Source organism: Nicotiana sylvestris, chromosome 3, assembly GCF_000393655.2.
Source record: "Nicotiana sylvestris chromosome 3, ASM39365v2, whole genome shotgun sequence".
NCBI classification, from domain to species: Eukaryota; Viridiplantae; Streptophyta; class Magnoliopsida; order Solanales; family Solanaceae; genus Nicotiana; species Nicotiana sylvestris.
This window is the reverse complement of record NC_091059.1, coordinates 27,391,922-27,410,457: the sequence shown is the minus strand read 5'-3', so window position 1 is coordinate 27,410,457 and position 18,536 is coordinate 27,391,922. Positions and strand designations below refer to the sequence as shown.

The following is an 18,536-nucleotide window of genomic DNA, read 5'->3' as shown; positions in this document are numbered from 1 at the left end:
GTCACCCTATTATTGGCTCTTCTTCCGACGCTTATATCTTTTTATCCGGATGTCGTATGAACGAACGGTTAAGAGAATTAGAAACTAAATTCCAACGCCTTCAATTTGGTATATAGTATGTCCCAAAAAGACCTCATATTACAGACCAAATTTATTGCTCAAAAAGCTTTAGTGACACACCTACTTGTCATCTATGCCGTCTGCGTAGTCTTGCAAAACTACAAATATCTCTCTACTCCTAATTTTCAGCACATTTATGAATGTAACTGGTGATGACATTATTCCATAACTTGCTTGACTTAAAAACATAACACGCGACTATCATACGAATAAAATAACTCATAACATAACCTCCTTATCTTGTTAAGCACCCTAGTATCATCACAAAAGTACACGTTATAACATTCCTTACTCATCGACATTCGAAGAAACTTATTTTCTTCAATTTGTTTAGCTTCTTATCCTTTGAACCCTCTTGGCACTTGTTATCCATGATCTTAAAGATTTGTAATCTCCTAGGTAACATGATTAACTTACTCTATGTACTATCAAAGATGATCTCATTTCTGAGCTTACATCAATTGACTTACGAATTACTCTTTCATACGAAGATATGGGGTGTAACAACTATAATATTATTTGTCCACTGGCTAGACAGAAAATTTTACATTGGAGCAAATTTGAGCCTAGAGATGAAAGGTAAGTTAATTGAATTTTTACGTGCTAATGCAGATTTCTTTGCTTCGTCGCACTCAGATATAACAGGTATACCACCGGAGGTGAAGATTTATAAGTTGTATGAGGATCCATTACACCCACCTGTCAAGCAAAAGAAAAGGAAGCAAAGGTCCTTCAAAAATAAAGTAATCCAGGATGAGGTACAAAAGCTTTTAAAAATTGGTTCAGTAAGAGAGGTAAGTACCCTGACTGGTTAGCTAATACCGTTGTGGTTCCAAAAAAGAATGGAAAATGGCGAGTTTCCATAAACTATACTAATTTAAATAAGGCTAGTCTTATAGATTCATTTCCTTTTACCGTATATAGATCAGTTAATTGATTCTACTGCAGGTCATGAGCTTTTATGTTTTTTAGATGCATATTCAGAATAAAACCAAATAAAAATTGACCCTCTAGATGAAGAAAAAACTTCGTTTATGACAGATAGGAGGACTGTTATAAAGTCATGCCATTTGGCTTGAAAAATGCTTGAGCCACATATCAAATATTGGTTACTAAAATATTTCAAGAACACCTGTGAAAAACCATGGAAGTCTGTATAGATGATATGTTGGTCAAATCAACACAGGCGGGGGATCATTTTCAACACTTGTCAGACACCTTTGAGATTCTTCGCAAGTACAATATGAAGTTAAACCCAAAAAAAATCTGCTTTTGGCGTGGCTTCAGATAAGTTTTTAGGTTTTCTTGTAACAAAGGTATTGAAGTGAATCCTGCACAGATCAAAGCTATTGAGAAAATACCAGATATACCCACGAGCATGAAAGAAGTGCAGAGATTACCAAGAAGGATAGAAGCTCTGGGAAGATTTATATCAAAGTCATCATAAAAAAGTTTTAAATTCTTTTCAGTGCTGAAAAGCAAAATCAATTTGAATGGATTAACGAGTGCCAACAAGCTCTCAAGGACCTAAAGTTGTATCTATCAAATACGCCTCTATTAGCCAAACCAAAAGACGGTGAAAGATTGCTCATTTACCTCATTATGTCAGAAGTAGCGGTAAGTGCAGTATTGGTACGAGAAGATAAAGGTAAACAATCCCCAATTTATTATGTTAGTAGTCTTTACTAGATGTTGAGACACGGTATCCACACCTAGAAAAGCTTGGTTTAGCATTATTTATGGCATCAAGGAAGTTACGACCTTACTTTCAATGTCATCCTATTTCTGTTATAATTGCTTTCCCCCCTACGAAACATATTGCATAAACAGGAATTATCGGGTAGGTTAGCTAAATGGGCTATAAACTCAGTGAGTATGATATCATATATCGGCTTAGAACTACACTAAAATCGCAGGTGTTAGCAGATTATGTAACTAATTTTAGCACAAATTTAGTTCCTGAAGCATAGAAGGAACTACAGGTGTTTATCGGAGCTAATCTGGGGAGTTGGACCCTATTTACTGACGGTTCCTCAAATGTTAAGGGATCAAGTTTAGGAATTATTTTAATTCCACCCTCAGGTGAAGCCATAAGACAAGCAATAAAATATTATCCAATCACTAAAAATGAGGTAGAGTATGAAGGTGTGATTGCAGGCTTGAAACTGGCACGAGAACTTGGTATAAAAAAAAATTGTGATCAAAAGTGACTCGCAATTGGTGGTGAATCAAATGCATGGGACTTACGTAGCAAGAGAGACGCGAATGCGACAATACCTAGAAAAGGTACGAGAATTTCTTAGATAATTTTCAGACATGGAAAGCCATGCAAATACCTAGGGAGGAAAATAAGAAGCAAACACGTTGGCAAAGCTCGCATCTGTCGCAGATGCAACAAATGTAGAAAATGCCATTGTGATACATTTATTTCATTCAACACTTGATCAAACCAAGAGTGAGGTATATTTCAATAATTTAACTTGGGATTGGAGGAATGAAATTTGTGAACTTTTTGCAGTATGGTATCTTGCCTGAAGATAAGAAGAAATCACAATTGCTACGGCTGAAAGCTGCCTGGTACAGCTTAATTTGTGGAAATTTATATCGTAAATTGTTTGGTGGACCTTTAGCACAGTGCCTCAGACCATCACAAACGGAGTATGTAATGAAAGAAGTACATGAGGGGAATTGCGGCAATCAGGTCGGGGGGAGATCGTTGGTGAAACCATTAATAAGGGAAGAATATTATTGGCCGGAAAATGGAAAAAGAAGCAAAAAACTTTGTAGTCAGGTGCGATAAATTTAATCGATATAGCAATGACATGCACCGAACGACAGAGTTGTTGCATTCAGTTATTTCACCATGGCCATTCATGAAATGAGGTATGGATATTGTAGGGCCATTGCCTCAAGCTAAAGGAAAGGTATGATTTCTGTTAGTTTTAATAGATTATTTCTCAAAATGGGTAGAAACGGATACTTTTAAATAGGTGCAAGAAAAAGAAGTTATGGATTTCATTTGGCAAAATATTATATACCAATTTGGAGTTCCAAAGGAGATTGTATGTGACAATGGCCCACAGTTCATTGGCGCAAAAGTCACAAAATTCTTCCAAAGTTGGTAGATTAAACGAATTACTTCCGCACCTTATCACCTTGTAGCCAACGGACAAGCATAATCGACAAATAAGGTTATCATCAATAACCTAAAGAAGATATTGGAAGAATCAAAAGGCAAATGTCCAGAGGTATTACCTGGGGTGTTATGGACTTACCGAACAATAGCAAAAACTAGTATGGGTGAGACTCCATTTTCACTTGTATACAGAGCAGAGCTTTGATTCCAGTAGAGATAGGCGAACCAAGTACAAGGTACACGCATGCCACTGAAGCGGCAAATGAGGAAGATCTACGGGTAAATTTGGATTTGTTAAAAGGGAGGAGAGAAGCAACATTAATACGAATGGCGGCTCAAAAGCAGATAATTGAACAATATTATAATAGGAAAGCCAATTTAAGGTATTTCAAGATTGGGTACTTCGTCCTCAAAAAGGGGTTCTAGTCAACAAAAGCGGCAAATGCAGGAAAATTGAGTCCAAACTGGGAAGGCACATACAGGGTTAGAGGCATCTCTGGAAAAGGAGGATACGAGTTGAAAACCATAGATGGCAAGGTATTACCGTAGAACTAGAATGCAGTCCATTTGAAGAAGTATTACTTCTAAACGAGGATAATACCCACAGTTAGGTATTGCACAAGTTCGATTTTATTTTGTTCTTTTAAATTTTACTAACTATTTTAGATGATAGACAAAAAGCTGACCCGTACCAAATGATGATATTAGACCCGAAACGCATATTCCCGGTCTAGGTTACAACTTTTCTGATGGGGAAAGGGTTATGTAGTCATCATCTAAAAAATTATCTCTGAGTCCTGTTTATATTTTCCTTTTCAGGTAAAGGACAAAAAGAAAGGAGTTAATCCAATTTTCGAGATTTCATACTTCAATGCTCCAACACTGGGGGGGACTATGCATATAAAAGTTTACACAGGGAAGGAAACTATATACCAAGGGCATAGTTCAGCCTGAATCAAAACCTTGAAGAAACCCTTGGAAAGTTTTCAAAGGAGTTCAAACTCGCAAAAAGGATGCAAGATATTCCCATGAGCTTCTAGGTTAAGGCCATAAATTTAGTCTCGGGAAAATAGACCCAAATTTGTAAACCTACTACAATGAAAGCAGTTATAAAAGTGTTGTATGAACAGTTATGAAAATGTTTACCAAGGGCATAGTTCAGCAGGAAACAAAACCTTGAAAAAACCCTTGGAAAGTTTTCAAAGCAGTTCAAACTTGCAAAAAGGATGCAAGATATTCCGACGAGCTTCTAGGTTAAGGCCATAAATTTAGTCGCGGGAAAATAGACCTGAATTTGTAAACCTGCAACAATGAAAGCAATTATGAACGTGTTGTATGAACAGTTATGAAAATGACGTACATAATTTATTCATTTGAGAGTTCAAAAAATAAAACTTCCTCAAATTATTTCTCTTTTCATATCTACTTCACGTTTCATATATTTGCACCAATATGAAGATGAGACGTCATCTCCATCAACGTCGTTAATATAAAAGGGCCATTTTTTATAAAAGCTCATGTATATCGAAGTCACTGTCTGTTAAAGCATTTTAAGTGCAAGAGTAAGCTCAAATATTAAAAGAGCATAAAGCATAATATGCTACAAAAGCAATAAAGATATTTATAACCCCAACGAACAGGGGTGCTATTTATATCATAACCCCAAAAAAGATAGGGGCGGAAAAACCTTCCAGAAGTTGTCAAAAAAACACACGGGAGTTCCCAACAAACAAACATTTTCAACAGAAAAAAGTCTAGAAATGGAAAATGCTAAGGAGCATCATTAACGGAAGAAGAAGGATCGCCTTGGGGATAAGAGGGCTAAACATCAGCTTTGCTAGGAGCAAGTCCATCTCCATCACCTTTAGAACCTTCGTCTTTGGTATTGGAAAAGCTTTGACGTTGCTGAGTCTGTTCAATTGTTTCTCTAGCCTTGGCAATATTAGCGTTAAGGTTAAAACCTTCCTGACTAGCTTCAGTTAATGTCTCGAGGAAAGTGTTCAAAAAAGCCCAACTAATATCCAGTGATGACTTATCCTCAAGGGCTTCATAATCCTTCTCCCACTTCTCGATTTCAGCTTTCAATTCTTCTTTTTCTGCTTCCGAGGCTTCATAAGCTGTCTTCAAAAGATAAAGAGAACTTTCTAGGAACTGAATTTTACTTGTTAAGGCACGAAGATCTTCTTGGGCTTCGGTAAGCATCTGAACCAGATCATCGGCATAAACCTCTTTTTGATCAAGGAGCTCTTTCAAACTCCTTATCTCTTCAGTAACCTTGGAAAGTTGTTCAGCAAAAGATGATTTCAGTCTATCATTATCTTTTCCAACTTTACTGGAAGAATCTTTTAGAACCTCTAACTCAATAGAGACCATCCTCAGTTGTTGTTCCAAAGTTCCTTTTCCCTCAACAAGAATGTCCTTCTCCAACTGAAGACCTTCAAATTGTTCTCTCCGGTTATCAGCCTCGGTGTGTGACTCAATTAATTTCTAATCAGTCCAAGAGATTCTTTTCATAAGCTCAGTACCTATCAAGTTAATTTACAAAAAAGGCAAAAGAAGAAGAGTTACAAATGAGGAAAAGGAAGGAAGGAAATATAAGTAAATTTATACCTTAGGAGAATAATGAACAATCTCATTCATTAAGGTCAAGGAACTGTGACCCTCCAACTTCTTCTTCTCCACGAGTCCTAACAACGGCTTCAGCCGCACATCAGCTTGTCCAGATTTTCTCAACAAATTTCCACCCTCGGGGACTTCGATTACGACTTTTCTCATACCCTCCCTGCTGCTAGAAGGCTTAGCTTCTACATGAGGAGCAGCAGCAGGAGCGACCATTGGGAAAACATTTGGCAAAGACATAGAGGGGTCAACAGTAGGCAAAACTGGAAGGGAAGTAAGTTTCATTTCTTCAGAAACAAGACCGAGGCCTTCTTCACCCTCAAAGCCATGGGCGGATAACATTTCAATCGGACTAGGGGGGGATTAGCTGAGGTACCAGCATCTTCATCAGAAATTTCTAAAGGAGCATTCCCTGGCCCATCAATGAGTATGAAAGGAATCGCACTTGATGGGGGATCATAAGAGACATGGGGTTCGTCATCTGAAACCATGCATTTTCTAACATGTGGTTTTCTCACCAAGGAACCTTCTTCTGCATCCTCTTCATCATCAGACCCACGGGCTTCAATAGTTTTCTCTTGAAGAAAGAAGCACTCAAAATCAGTTCTTGAGCAAGACTTACAGAAAGTATGGTTGACAGAACAAATGTAGGACTGATGCCACAAATAGCAAACTCTAATAATATAAAAAAGGGGATGATAAAAAATTTATATATGAACAAGTAAAGAAGGAAAGAAATTGCGAGAATGAAGATTATCGTGAGTCTTCACTTTCCAACCAAATTTCTGTGAAAGAAATTTCTTAGATCTTTTGTCAAGGGGAGCAGCAGTTAACCCTTTTTCTACCCAAGCACAAAAGTCAGGAATTTCTTCGAAAACTTCCATGGTTGTTGAAAAATGAATATATAATTACATAAAGGAACTCAAGACATCAAAGAAAGAAAAGGGGAAAAAGACTTACGTGCAAAGTTCCATTTTTCTAGAACAGGCATGTTTTCTTCACCCACTAATCCACTAGTGGGGCAGCAATAAAATGGGCATACCAACCACGACCACGGTCATCCTCGGGGCTAACTAAAACCATTTTGCTTCTAGCCACGAGAGAATAGACCCTTTCACGAAACAGCTTAGGAGAGTAAAAATGAAGTAAGTGACGGAAGGTAAAAAGAGCTGAAACTAAATCCGACGAATTGCGAAGGCATGCCACTTCCCTCCATACAATGGGAAAAATTTGGCCAAGGCAAACATTAAAATAGCGCAAAACTCGATGATCACTGGGTCAATGAGAGGGTTAAACCCTAAAGTGAAAGGGTATGTATAAACGAAAGAAAAGCCAGCATGGTAAGAAGTGATTCTTTGGTTGGAACCAGGAATTAGAATTGGGAAATCTTGTTTCCAATGACATTCTCATTGAACATAAGAAAGAAGACAAACAGTGATCAAGCTTGGGTAGAAATCAGCAAGGTTAAGAGAAGCTATAGAAGAAACTTGATTTTTTATGGTTTCACGATCTGATACAAACGAAAACTCTTGAGGAACAATATCAGAAACCGTAGGCTCACGCATGGGTTCATTCTGGTCCCCATTTTTAGAAGAAGATCTAGTGGTTAAAGGAGATCTTGGTCTAGAAGAAGATGGCCTGGCGAAACCACTTTGAGAAGTAGAGCTGCGAGTAGATAACGAACCAAGACTGTGGATTCTACCACCTCTCCTACTCCTAGTAGGGGCAATAGAAGGAGCAAGCTCATCTACGATCACAACTTTGCGAGGGTCTGGTGTTGAAGAAGACATGTTTAACAAAGAAAATATAGAGAAAAGGTACAGAATTACGAAGGAAAGTTAAGATGATGGATACGGAGAAGAAGGAAGAAGGTTTCAAGATATCGAAGGGAATAAAGTATTTATAAGGAGATGCGACCGCTGGTGAAGTCGATCATTATGAAGTGTCATAATAGAACCGTCACTTCGTGACTCATGCAGTCGCAGAAAACCCCTAAAAAGTGCTAAGAAACTGCAGAACCAGTCATGTGAAGCCACATGGCATGGGCATTAAATGAATATGATATACGTCGCATCAGTTCTGAAGAGGGAATAAAGGTACTCGAGAAATGACAACAAAGAATTCCCGCCAAAAAAATTTACCACTTCCAAATGAATGTGGGGGGAATTATCTGTATTAGTGGAAAAAAGGCATGATACGTGGACTAACAACGAGGTAACAAGGCATGGTACATGGACCATCAATATAGTGACAAGTGGTGTTCTTATTTAGATAAGTTAAAGAATGCGGAAAAGGAATGGGAGGAACACCCACGGGGTTATATTGAGAAAAGAGTCGGATCTGATAGTTATAAAAGGAGAAACAGGAATGGAGTGAATAAAGGTTGTTAAGAAAGGAAGATGCACGAACCTGTCATAAATAAGAAGGAAAATCGATATGGTTACAAGAAATATTTAATCATAAATATTTCCGTTATAATTGTATATGGTAATGGGAAATCAAGGTAATTAATACCATTAATGAGCCTGTATTAAGTAATAGAGCTGTTATAATTGTATGATCCTATATAAGGACACGGACCTCATTTGAACATCAGTGAATACTTATTGAAACTTATTCAATCATTCTTTAATCTATTCGAAACCATAATTTTGGGAGTGCTTACCAATCTGTTTCATATTTGTTTGCCAATTATTTTTATTCCTTGATTTATTCTACAAATTACTGGGAAAGTGAAGTAAATCTTTGTTATCGTAACTCCATTTCTTCTAGATATTGACTTTGACCGAGAAATTTATTTTTGAGTTGAGCACCTAAGCCTCAGTTCCTCCGCTAACAGCTAATATGCCTACTTCAAAGTCCAAACCAACCAACCACCATCACAATAGTTACCGAAAATGACACTAATACAAACATCATACTTGCAATTCCATAAACATCCTCCACAGAAAACAACATTCCTTTACAACCCAAACTTTCATCAAACTTTGATAAACTACTGAGTCGAAATGATAAGATTCCTCAAAACTCCATCAATCAGCACTATACACAACACCAAAACCTCTAAAATACATCCAAATGTGACTCCTTCAGTGCATACTCTAGTCCAAAACAACATGCAGACTGGGAGAACAATGGTAGTGGTAACAGAACTAAGGATGCTACAGATTGTTTACCCTTAAAATGAGTAACAATTGAATTTATACGCGATTTAAAGGACAGGTGATTTAGTTTAACATGAATGGTCTAAGAATAGCAAATAATTAAATTAAAGAGAGATAAAATGATCAAACCAAACGTGATGGAACAATTAAGCCTGACTTTAAGTTGAATCACTAAAACTTACTCCGATCAAGCCCTCGATACTTGTTCAGTTGCAACTAAAGAAAAGAGTAACTGAAGAAAACTTTGAGAAATAACTAGAAGACAAAAATAAACTTTATTACTTTGATATGCGTGCCAATTATGGTCTTAAAAATGAAAAGGTTATCCCCTTTGTTGGCCCAAGTTCAGGTGAAGTTTTGAAGAATGACAAATGAACTCAGTCATGGACTAGGTCCATCCTGTGAGGCACAGTATTTATCAACCTAGACATGTGAGATACACGTGAAGGAAATAAGTCTTAGTGATCAAGCAGCAATATCTCCTGAACTGATCGAAAAGGTTGCATATTGGATGAGGAGAGAAAGTCTCCTTATGGGAAGAGGACACAATCCGGATAAAGGATAGGGTTGGAGTTTGTATTGAACAAGGACTCAACTTCGATGGAAGATCAGCAATTGAGTCTCAATCAAACTCTGATTACTAACTCATTAAATAACAGTGATTGTTCTTTTTTACAGGAGTTGCACATACGCAGAAGTTATACTAAATTGAGAGCAAACAAGCAAGGCAATTCTACGAGCAATTTATGTGAGATTTAAGTGTGCACACCTGAAGCTATTTGAACGAGATAGAAGAACCAGTTCCGTTGTGTTTATTTTTATTCTAGTTCAATTGTAGTAGGTGCCTTAAAGTTGTACCTTTTCAGCTTTCATAGAAGCATTTGTAATAGGTACTTTGAGTGTTCAAGTTATAGGCTAACTTGAAGGTGTCGCACCAGTTGAGACTGTGTGCTACACAGGGATTAGAGTTAATCCTTAGGTTTACAAAGAGTTTTTGTAAATGCTCTTTTGGCTCAATGATTTTAGTGGATATTTGGAAAAATCCTACTAAGTAGTAGGTCGTGGTTATTTCTCCATTTGAGCCAGGTGTTTTCCAAGTAAAAATCTCTGTGTTCTTTATTTTCTGTACTTTTAATTCTGTAACAGTAGTAGTTAGAAATACCTAGAAGAACCAGGTTCTTCTAGATTGAAAAATTGGGTACCACACAAATCACCCCCACCCCTCTCTTGTGTGGTATTGACGTTTAGAACATCAATTGGTATCAGAGCAGGTTATCCTTGAAGAGGCTAACACCTTAGGAAAAGTTCAACATGAGTGCACCACCTGGGAACTGGGAAGGGCAATCCACTGCCAGGCCTCCACTGTTCAATGGACAGTACTACTCTTGGTGGAAGAACAGGATGAAGGATCACATCATAGGAGAAGACTATGAACTCTGGGACATAGTCACTGATGGTCCTTTGGCAACTACAATGAAAAATGAAGAAGGAGTGGATGTACCAAAGACAAGGGCTGACTGCACTGCTGAAGACTTAAACAACTGGGAAAAAATGCTAAGGCCAAGAAATGGCTTGTGTGTAGACTAGATCCGATGAGTACAGCAGGATCCAAAGTTGTACTACTACTAAGAATATATGAGACACTTTGCAAGTGGCTCATGAAGGAACACCTCAAGTGAAAAGATCCATAGGAACACTGTTGTTTTCTCAATATGAGAATTTTACTATGAAGGAAGGAGAAACTATCCAAGTGATGTATACTAGGTTCACTACACTGACAAATGAACTTAAGTCTCTTGGAAGGATTATTCTTGAAGAAGACAAGGTTGAGAAAATTCTGACAAGGGTTCTGCCAGTCTCATGGGAAAGCAAAATCACTGCCATTCAGGAATCCAAGAATATTGCTACTCTCAGAATGGATGAACTGATTGGAAATATTACTGCTTATGAACTGAGAAGACAAATCATGAAGATGGATACACCCAAGAAGGAGAGAAGCCTAGCTCTCAGAATTGTTGAAGGTTCAGATCTGGAAGATGATGAGATGGCTATGATCACTAGAGATTTCAAAAAGTACCTGATGAGAGGAAAGGGTTATTCAAGAGGAACAACATTCAACAAGTCAAGAGCTCCTAAGAAACAGACCAATGAGGGTTGCTACAAGTGTGGTAAGACTGATCACATGATCAAGAACTGCCCTCAATGGGAAATGGAGTCGAAGAAAGAAAGGGCTGAACGAAGGAACAGGAAGAAGGAACATGTTCAACCAAAAAGGAACAAAGGTTCAACCAAGGCTATGGTTGCTGCTTAGGGAGAAACTTCATATGAAGACTCAGAAGATGAAGCTGAAGAAGAGCAAGCACTGATGGCCATAGGAGAATCAGATGATGAACAAGAGGTAAGTATCGTTCATCTCAAAGACAAGATAAATTTTTGTCTAAAGAAAAGTTGGCTGAGCTATTACTAGACTTCATTGATGAGTCTGAGATAATTAACAATGAGAAGGAAGTTCTGTCTAGGGAATGTGTGATCCTAAAAGTAAAATGCAAAAGTCTAGAGTCTAGGGCTAATGAGAGTGATAACACAAATGCTGAGTTGAAGAACCAGGTTCTTGAACTTGATAACAGTGTCCTAGTACTTAGGTATGAAAACTTAAAACTAAAACTAGGAATAGGAAAGATGAAAGCTAATCACATATATCTTACTCCAGAAAAAAACTTGGGAAAAATGAAAGATTAATTGTATAAGAAAGATGAACTCATCAAAGTCCTAAAGGAAGATCTAGGAAAGGTGAAACATGAACTAGACAGAACTTGCAAGTGGAACAAAGCTTCTGATGCACTCTATTGGCTACAAGAGCATCACAATAGCAACAAAAGAGGACTTGGCTATGGGACTCAAGCTCCAAAATGGGACCACAGAAGCAAATACCTCACCCTTCCTGAAAATAAAATCTACACATACTGTGGCAAGGCTGGCCATTACAAAAATAAATGTAATGCAAAAGAAAAGGCCAGTCAAAAGAACAAAGTCTTTGTTCAAGAGAAAAACAAGTTGCCTGGGTGGGCAAGAAGGAATCTGATTCATCCTTTTGCCTATAGAAAGGGACCCAAACTAGTTTGGGTTCCTAAGACTAACCCCTGATTTCTTTTTGCAGGTCCAAGTGAAAGGGAGAAGCCAAGTATGGTATATGGATAGTGGTTGCTCAAAACATATGATTGGGAACAAGGACCAGTTCCTTTCACTTGAGGACTTAAAAGGAGGTAATGTCTCCTTTGGTAATGGAAATAAAGGTGAGATCATTGGGGTTGAAAAGGTAGGCAAAACAGATTCTCATTCCATAGAGAATGTCTACCTGATAGACGGATTGAAATATAGCCTAATAAGTGTGTCACAATTGTGTGACAGAGGTAATCTTGTAGTTTTTACCTCTACCAAATACTTTGTGATTAACCTTACCACTGACAACATTGTTTTGCAGGGAAAGAGAGTTAACAATATTTATATTGTAGATTTGTCTACATCTCTCAGAAAATGAACTCACTTGCTTAAGTTTGTCGGTTAATGATCCCCTCCGTGGCACAAAAAAGTTGGTCATGCAAGTCTAAATAAGCTAAAAAAATTAGTCTCCAAATACTTGGTGATAGGGTTACCTAATATCAAGTTCAAGGAAGACAAAGTTTGTCAGGCATGTGCAAGGGAGAAGCAGGTAAGATCATCCTTCAAAAGCAAGAAAATGGTTAGTACAACCAAGTCGTTGGAACTGGTCCATATGGATCTATGTGGCCCAATAAGAACCATGAGCAGAGGTGGAAAGATATATGTAATGGTACTTGTCGATGATTATTCTAGATTTACATGGGTTCTATTTCTAACCTCCAAAGATGAAGCATTTGACATGTTTATTACATTTGTTAGAAAAACTCATAAACAATTAGGAAATCAACTTACATCCATTAGGTCTGATCATGAAACTGAATTGGAAAATTCCAAGTTTGCTGAATTCTGTGATGAAAATGGTTTAGATCATAATTTCTCTGCCCCTAGGACCCCTCAACAAAATGGAGTAGTTGAAAGGAAAAATAGAACTCTTGAGGACATGGCTAGAACCATGTTGCTTTCTAGTAAATTGCCTCACAGCTTCTGGGCAGAGGTTGTAAACACTGCATGTTACATAATCAATAGATGCATGACCAGACCTCTGGTAGAGAAGACTCCTTATGAGTTACTTAAAGGGAGAAAACCAAACATATCCCATCTTAGGGCATTTGGTTGCAAGTGCTATATGCACAATAATGGAAAAGACTCCCTAGGTAAGTTTGATCCCAGAAGTGATGAGGGAGTGTTCTTGGGATATTCTTCACATAGCAAAGCATATAAAGTATTTGATAAAAGAACTCTGTGTGTAGAAGAAAGTGTACACGTAGTATTTGATGAAACTAACATTCTTTCTGAGAGACAGGAACATGAAGATGAAGCCATTGGATTGGTAAAGGAATTGACTGAATCCCCAGCACAAGTCAAAGTGGCATCAAAAGAAGGAACAGATGATGGAACAGGTCTTTCAAATCAGGGCAACCTGATAAGGGGAACTAATCAAGGAGAAATTGAATCAATCCCCCTAGAGGAACCTGTTCATGAACATGTTCCTCAGCAACAGAACATGGGAGAAACATCTAGCAGAAACCAGTTGGTTGTGAAACCTCACAAGTATCAAAGTTCTCATCCCATTGAGAACATCATTACTGATCCAACATCTGGAGTAAAAACTAGATCACAGCTAAAGAATCTGTGTGCTTTTGATGCTTTCCTATCTCTTATTGAACCTAAAAATGTTGTTGAGGCTTTGCAGGATGCATATTAGGTGAATGCAATGCAGGATGAACTCAACCAATTTGAAAGAAGTCAAGTTTGGCATCTAGTTCCGAGACCCGAGGACAGATCAGTCATTGGTACAAAATGGGTCTTCAGAAACAAACTTGATGAAGATGGAATAGTTATAAGAAACAAAGCAAGACTGGTGGTAAAAGGATACAGCCAAGAGGAGGGCATAGACTATGATGAGATATTTGCTCCAGTTGCAAGACTAGAGGCAATCGGACTCCTCATAGCCTTTGCAGCACACATGGAATTCACTTTTCATCAGATGGATGTCAGAAGTGCCTTCCTGAATGGCTACCTAAAGGAAGAAGTGTTTGTGAAACAACCTCCAGGGTTTGAGAGCAAGGAATGTCCTGAGCATGTGTACAAGTTAGACAAGGCTCTCTATGGGCTCAAGCAGGCCCCAAGAGCTTGGTATGAACAACTATCCAAATTCCTACTGGAGCATGGTTACAAAAGAGGTAAAATTGACAGTACCGTATTTTTAAGGGAAAAAGTTAAAGATCTCCTTGTTGTGAAAATATATGTGGATGACATCATATTTGGAGCTACCACTGATAGGCTGAGTAAGGGTATTGCAAAACTAATGGGGAGTGAGTTTGAAATAAGCATGATGGGTGAGCTTAACTTCTTTTTAGGCTTGCAGATCAAACAAAGTCCAAATGGAACCATGATCCATCAGCAGAAGTATACAAAAGAGCTAATCAAAAGGTTTAAAATGGAGGAATCTAAAGAAATAGACACACACATTGCAACTGCCACTAAATTAGATATTGATGAACCTGGTTCATCAGTTGATCAAAAGTCGTATAGGGGTATGATTGGTTCACTCTTGTATCTTACTGCAAGCAGACCTGGCATTGTTTTCAGTGTAGGGCTTTGTGCTCGTTTTTAGGCAAATCCAAAAGAGTCCCACTTGACTACTGTAAAGAGGATACTGAGATACCTAAAAGGCACCACTAATCTGTGTCTTTGGTATCCTAAAGGTAGTAATTTTGATCTAGTAGGATATACTGATGCTGATTATGCAGGTTTCTTAGTGGACAGGAAAAGCACCTCAGGTATGGCACACTTCCTTGGTTCATGTCTTGTGTCATGGGCTACCAAAAAGCAAAATTCTATGGCCCTCTCTATTGCTGAAGATGAGTATGTTGCTGCTACTTCTTGTTGTGCTCAATTGCTATGGATCAAACAATAGCTGGTAGATTTTGGAATTGAAGTGGGATGCATTCCAATATTCTGTGATAACACTAGTGCTATAATCATGACAAAGAACCATGTTCATCATAAGAGGACTAAGCACATAGATGCTAGACACCACTTCTTAAGAGATAACTATGAGAAAGGATTGATTTCAATAGAATTCTGTGCTACTGATAAACAAATAGCTGACATTTTCACTAAAGCACTGAGTAGAGAAAACTTTGAGAGGAACAGGTTGGAATTAGGGATGATTAAGATCACCTAATAGGTCCAGTTCAGAATGCACAATGAAGAAAAAAATTGAAAAAAGAAATTATTTTTTTGGTTAGGAGTTCTAACTTTGTGTAAATATCTAGATCAATTCTTACTCAGTTTCATACTTTAATTAGTATACTCCTGTGACATGTGTATGACTGACTGATCTCTTACAAAATTTCTTCTATTTTGGCATTTGAGGCATGTTCAAGAGAGTTCAATATAATGAACATGGTTCATCAGTATGTGTTCATATGAAAAGCTCAGGTATGTTTTCTATACTCTGCATAATTAGAAAGATTATTTTTCCAATCATGAGCAAAAGTCCTACATTCATCAAATTCCCAGAAATTCTATCCGTTGAGCATTGAACCAGTTTCGTTCCCCTAGAACTCTAAAAACTGGAATTTTTGCCTAAAATCTAGTGATGCCTAATAATCACTAAGAGACCGGAATTACACCTTGATTATACTTCTAATTTACCTCTAAAAAAGTTGTCGTTACTGCATTTAAGTCTAATCATCTTTAAATACACGCCACACATCTTCTTCATTAGTCCATAACCATCAAAACTCTTCTCAAGGTCTGATCGTCCTTCTTCTCTCCAAAAATTCCCAAATTTTTCTCAAGAAACAATCCACCATGACTAACCCCCAAGATAATCCTAGCACTCCCCCACCAGTATCCCCTTCTAATACATCCTCATATACACCCCCTAGTGAAACCCCAAAACCTAGGTTTCGTAGGCAGAAAATGTTGGCCAGAAAAACTGTAGCTTCTGGAGCTCTAAGAAAAGTTCTAAATGAGAAATTGAAGGCCATCCAGAAGAGTGAAAGTCCTACTCAAGAATCTAACTCAAGCTCTGAGTCTGAAGCTTTTATTTCTGCCAGCGAAGGTGAAGAATATGGGTCTTCTGACACTGACAAAATTCAAGAAACCCCTGGTGAGGTAAGTTCTTGTATGGTATTCTCTACTGTGGTTGAAAATGTAGAAAATAGGTTTGTCTTATTTGGTCCTGTCAAAGATGTAAAGGGGGCTGAATCTAGTAGAAGTGGAGGTAAAAAGAAAGAAAAAGAGAGAGAGAGGGAGCAAGTGGTAATAAGAGGGGAAATGGGAAAGAAAAGGTTCTGGCTATCTATGAAGGTGTTGAAGAAGGTGGCAACAAGTCAGGGGGAAGTGGTTCTGGGGAGGCAGCTGAAAGGCTTGTGCATCTAAGCAAGCAACAAGATGAACCTGGTTCATCTGTTGAGGAAACACTGGCTGATCTTCTAAAAAGGGTTGGGGCCAGTTATGATCCAAAGAAGCATAAAGCTTCCACACAAAAGGCTCGAACTGCTTCCAAGACAACAAAGAAAAGCAAAGTGTCATCCCCAAAACCTACTGTACCTTCAGTACCTAAGGGAAGAGCCACTAGAAGCAGGGTCAGACAAAGTGAAGCTGAGTTACAGAAAGCTCTGGAAGAAAGCAAGAAGAAAATGAAGGAGAAGGGAAAAGCAAATGTTGTGGAGAGTTCTGAGATAGCAGATGAAGAAGAGGAGATGGAACTGGTCCGTCAAGAAAGGGGAACAACTGTGGAGGTTCCTACACCCAAACCAAGAAGGGCCAAGGCTTCTTCCAAGAAGTCTTCCTCTGAACCTGTATTTGTTGAACCCTCTTTAGCCAAAAGAACTAGATCTGCAGTGAAAGGTAAGCAGGTAAAAATTACTGAGGAAAAAGAAGAATGGAGTGGAGAAGAAGAAGAAGAAGAAGAAGAAGAGGAATCTGAAAAGGAACAAGATAGGTTTGTCATCTTTGGCAGAAGAAATTTTTGAAAGGAAGACTGTTGAGAGACCTGGATGAGCCAGGAATGAGAAGACTGGTGGATGCCCTAGCTGCACAAGGTTGGAAGGACATGGTCCTTGAAATGGATGGGAGGCTGGCTAGGAAAAAATTGATTGAGTTTATGGCCAATGCCACAGTGAAGAATGGGGTAGTCACCAGCCTGGTGAAAGGAGTAAGGATGCAGTTTGATGCACTCAAATTGGGTAAGATTCTAGACATACCTAGTGAGGGGTATGATGATTATACAAGGCGAAGGTGGCCGTGTCTAGATTCTCTCCCTAATGCTCTTCAAATCACTAGGAATTTTTGTGATGCTGCAACTGCTGAATATGTGCCTGAAGCCAAGTTTGTGCAGAAAAGTGAGATGAGGCCTGAGCACAAGGTCTTGTTTGAATTTGTTAACAAGTGTTTGCTGCCCAGACAGGAGAGGAGGCACACTGCCAACTACATGGACCTGGTTCTTATGGAGTGCCTTGTGAGAGGAATGCAGATCAATTGGCCTGCCTTTATTGTCAAATTACTGGACAAGGTCATAAATGGCTCCAAGGCTCATGCCACCCCATATGGGTTCATATTGACTACTGTTTTGGACAGGCTGAAAGTGCCTTTGAAGAAATGGGAGATGTCATCAAGCAAGGAACACTTTGGCGTCAAGACTCTTCTGGCTTGTGACTATCCTGTCAATTCCACCCCAGTTGAACCTGGTTCATCTCTGAAGACACCTGTGAATAGCAAGGTAAGGACTTTGGTTCAAAAGTGTAGATCTAAGGATGCTGAAATTGCTAGGCTCCAGGATCGTGTAGCTGAACTGGAAACTGAAAGAGATGGCCTTAGAACTGAGCTAGCAAAAGAAAAGGAGAAGAGTGATGAGATGCTTCAGAATATGCTCAACTTTATCCTAACCCAGCCCTGTAGTTCCTCCAAGCCTTAAGATGTCCAGTTGTTGTCTTCTGAACCAGTCAAGTACCCCCAGTGACCCAGATTAGGGACTTTTTCTATTTTTTTGCTCGTGTTTTGGAAGTTTTTCTTTCTTTTTGTGGTTTGTTGGTGGAAACATATCTTATCAATGACAACTGTTGTTTCTCTTGTTCTATGAAGATTCTGCTCTTAATAGTTTGAATATGTCTGTTGATTATTGATGATTTCATCCATGTTTTCACTTGCAATTGCCCAAGTGGCCATGAGTAATTAATAAACTCTAGGATTCACAATGTATGCAACTTTTCGATGATGCCAAAAGGGGGAAGAGATATTGTGCTTTACTCTTTATTCTGAATAATGTGATATTTATAACCTAATTAAATTTGGTCCTTGATGATAAGTTAAAATTCTAAGTT

General features: G+C 38.4%; 2 protein-coding genes across 2 annotated transcripts; both read left to right on the top strand.

Annotated features, from left to right (window-relative positions):
* Positions 1-10,765: 10,765 nt before the first annotated feature.
* Positions 10,766-13,903, top strand: LOC138887169 (uncharacterized). The gene is made up of 7 exons (XM_070168886.1): positions 10,766-11,321; positions 11,370-11,437; positions 11,545-11,673; positions 11,788-12,105; positions 12,197-12,449; positions 12,687-13,317; positions 13,408-13,903. The coding sequence occupies exons 1-7, from the start codon at positions 10,766-10,768 to the stop codon at positions 13,901-13,903; spliced, it is 2,451 nt and encodes an 816-aa protein (XP_070024987.1).
* A 2,228-nt stretch (positions 13,904-16,131) lies between these two features.
* On the top strand, positions 16,132-17,189 carry LOC138887168 (uncharacterized). Its single transcript, XM_070168885.1, has 2 exons — positions 16,132-16,435; positions 16,522-17,189. The coding sequence occupies exons 1-2, from the start codon at positions 16,132-16,134 to the stop codon at positions 17,187-17,189; spliced, it is 972 nt and encodes a 323-aa protein (XP_070024986.1).
* The last annotated feature ends 1,347 nt before the right edge of the window (positions 17,190-18,536 follow it).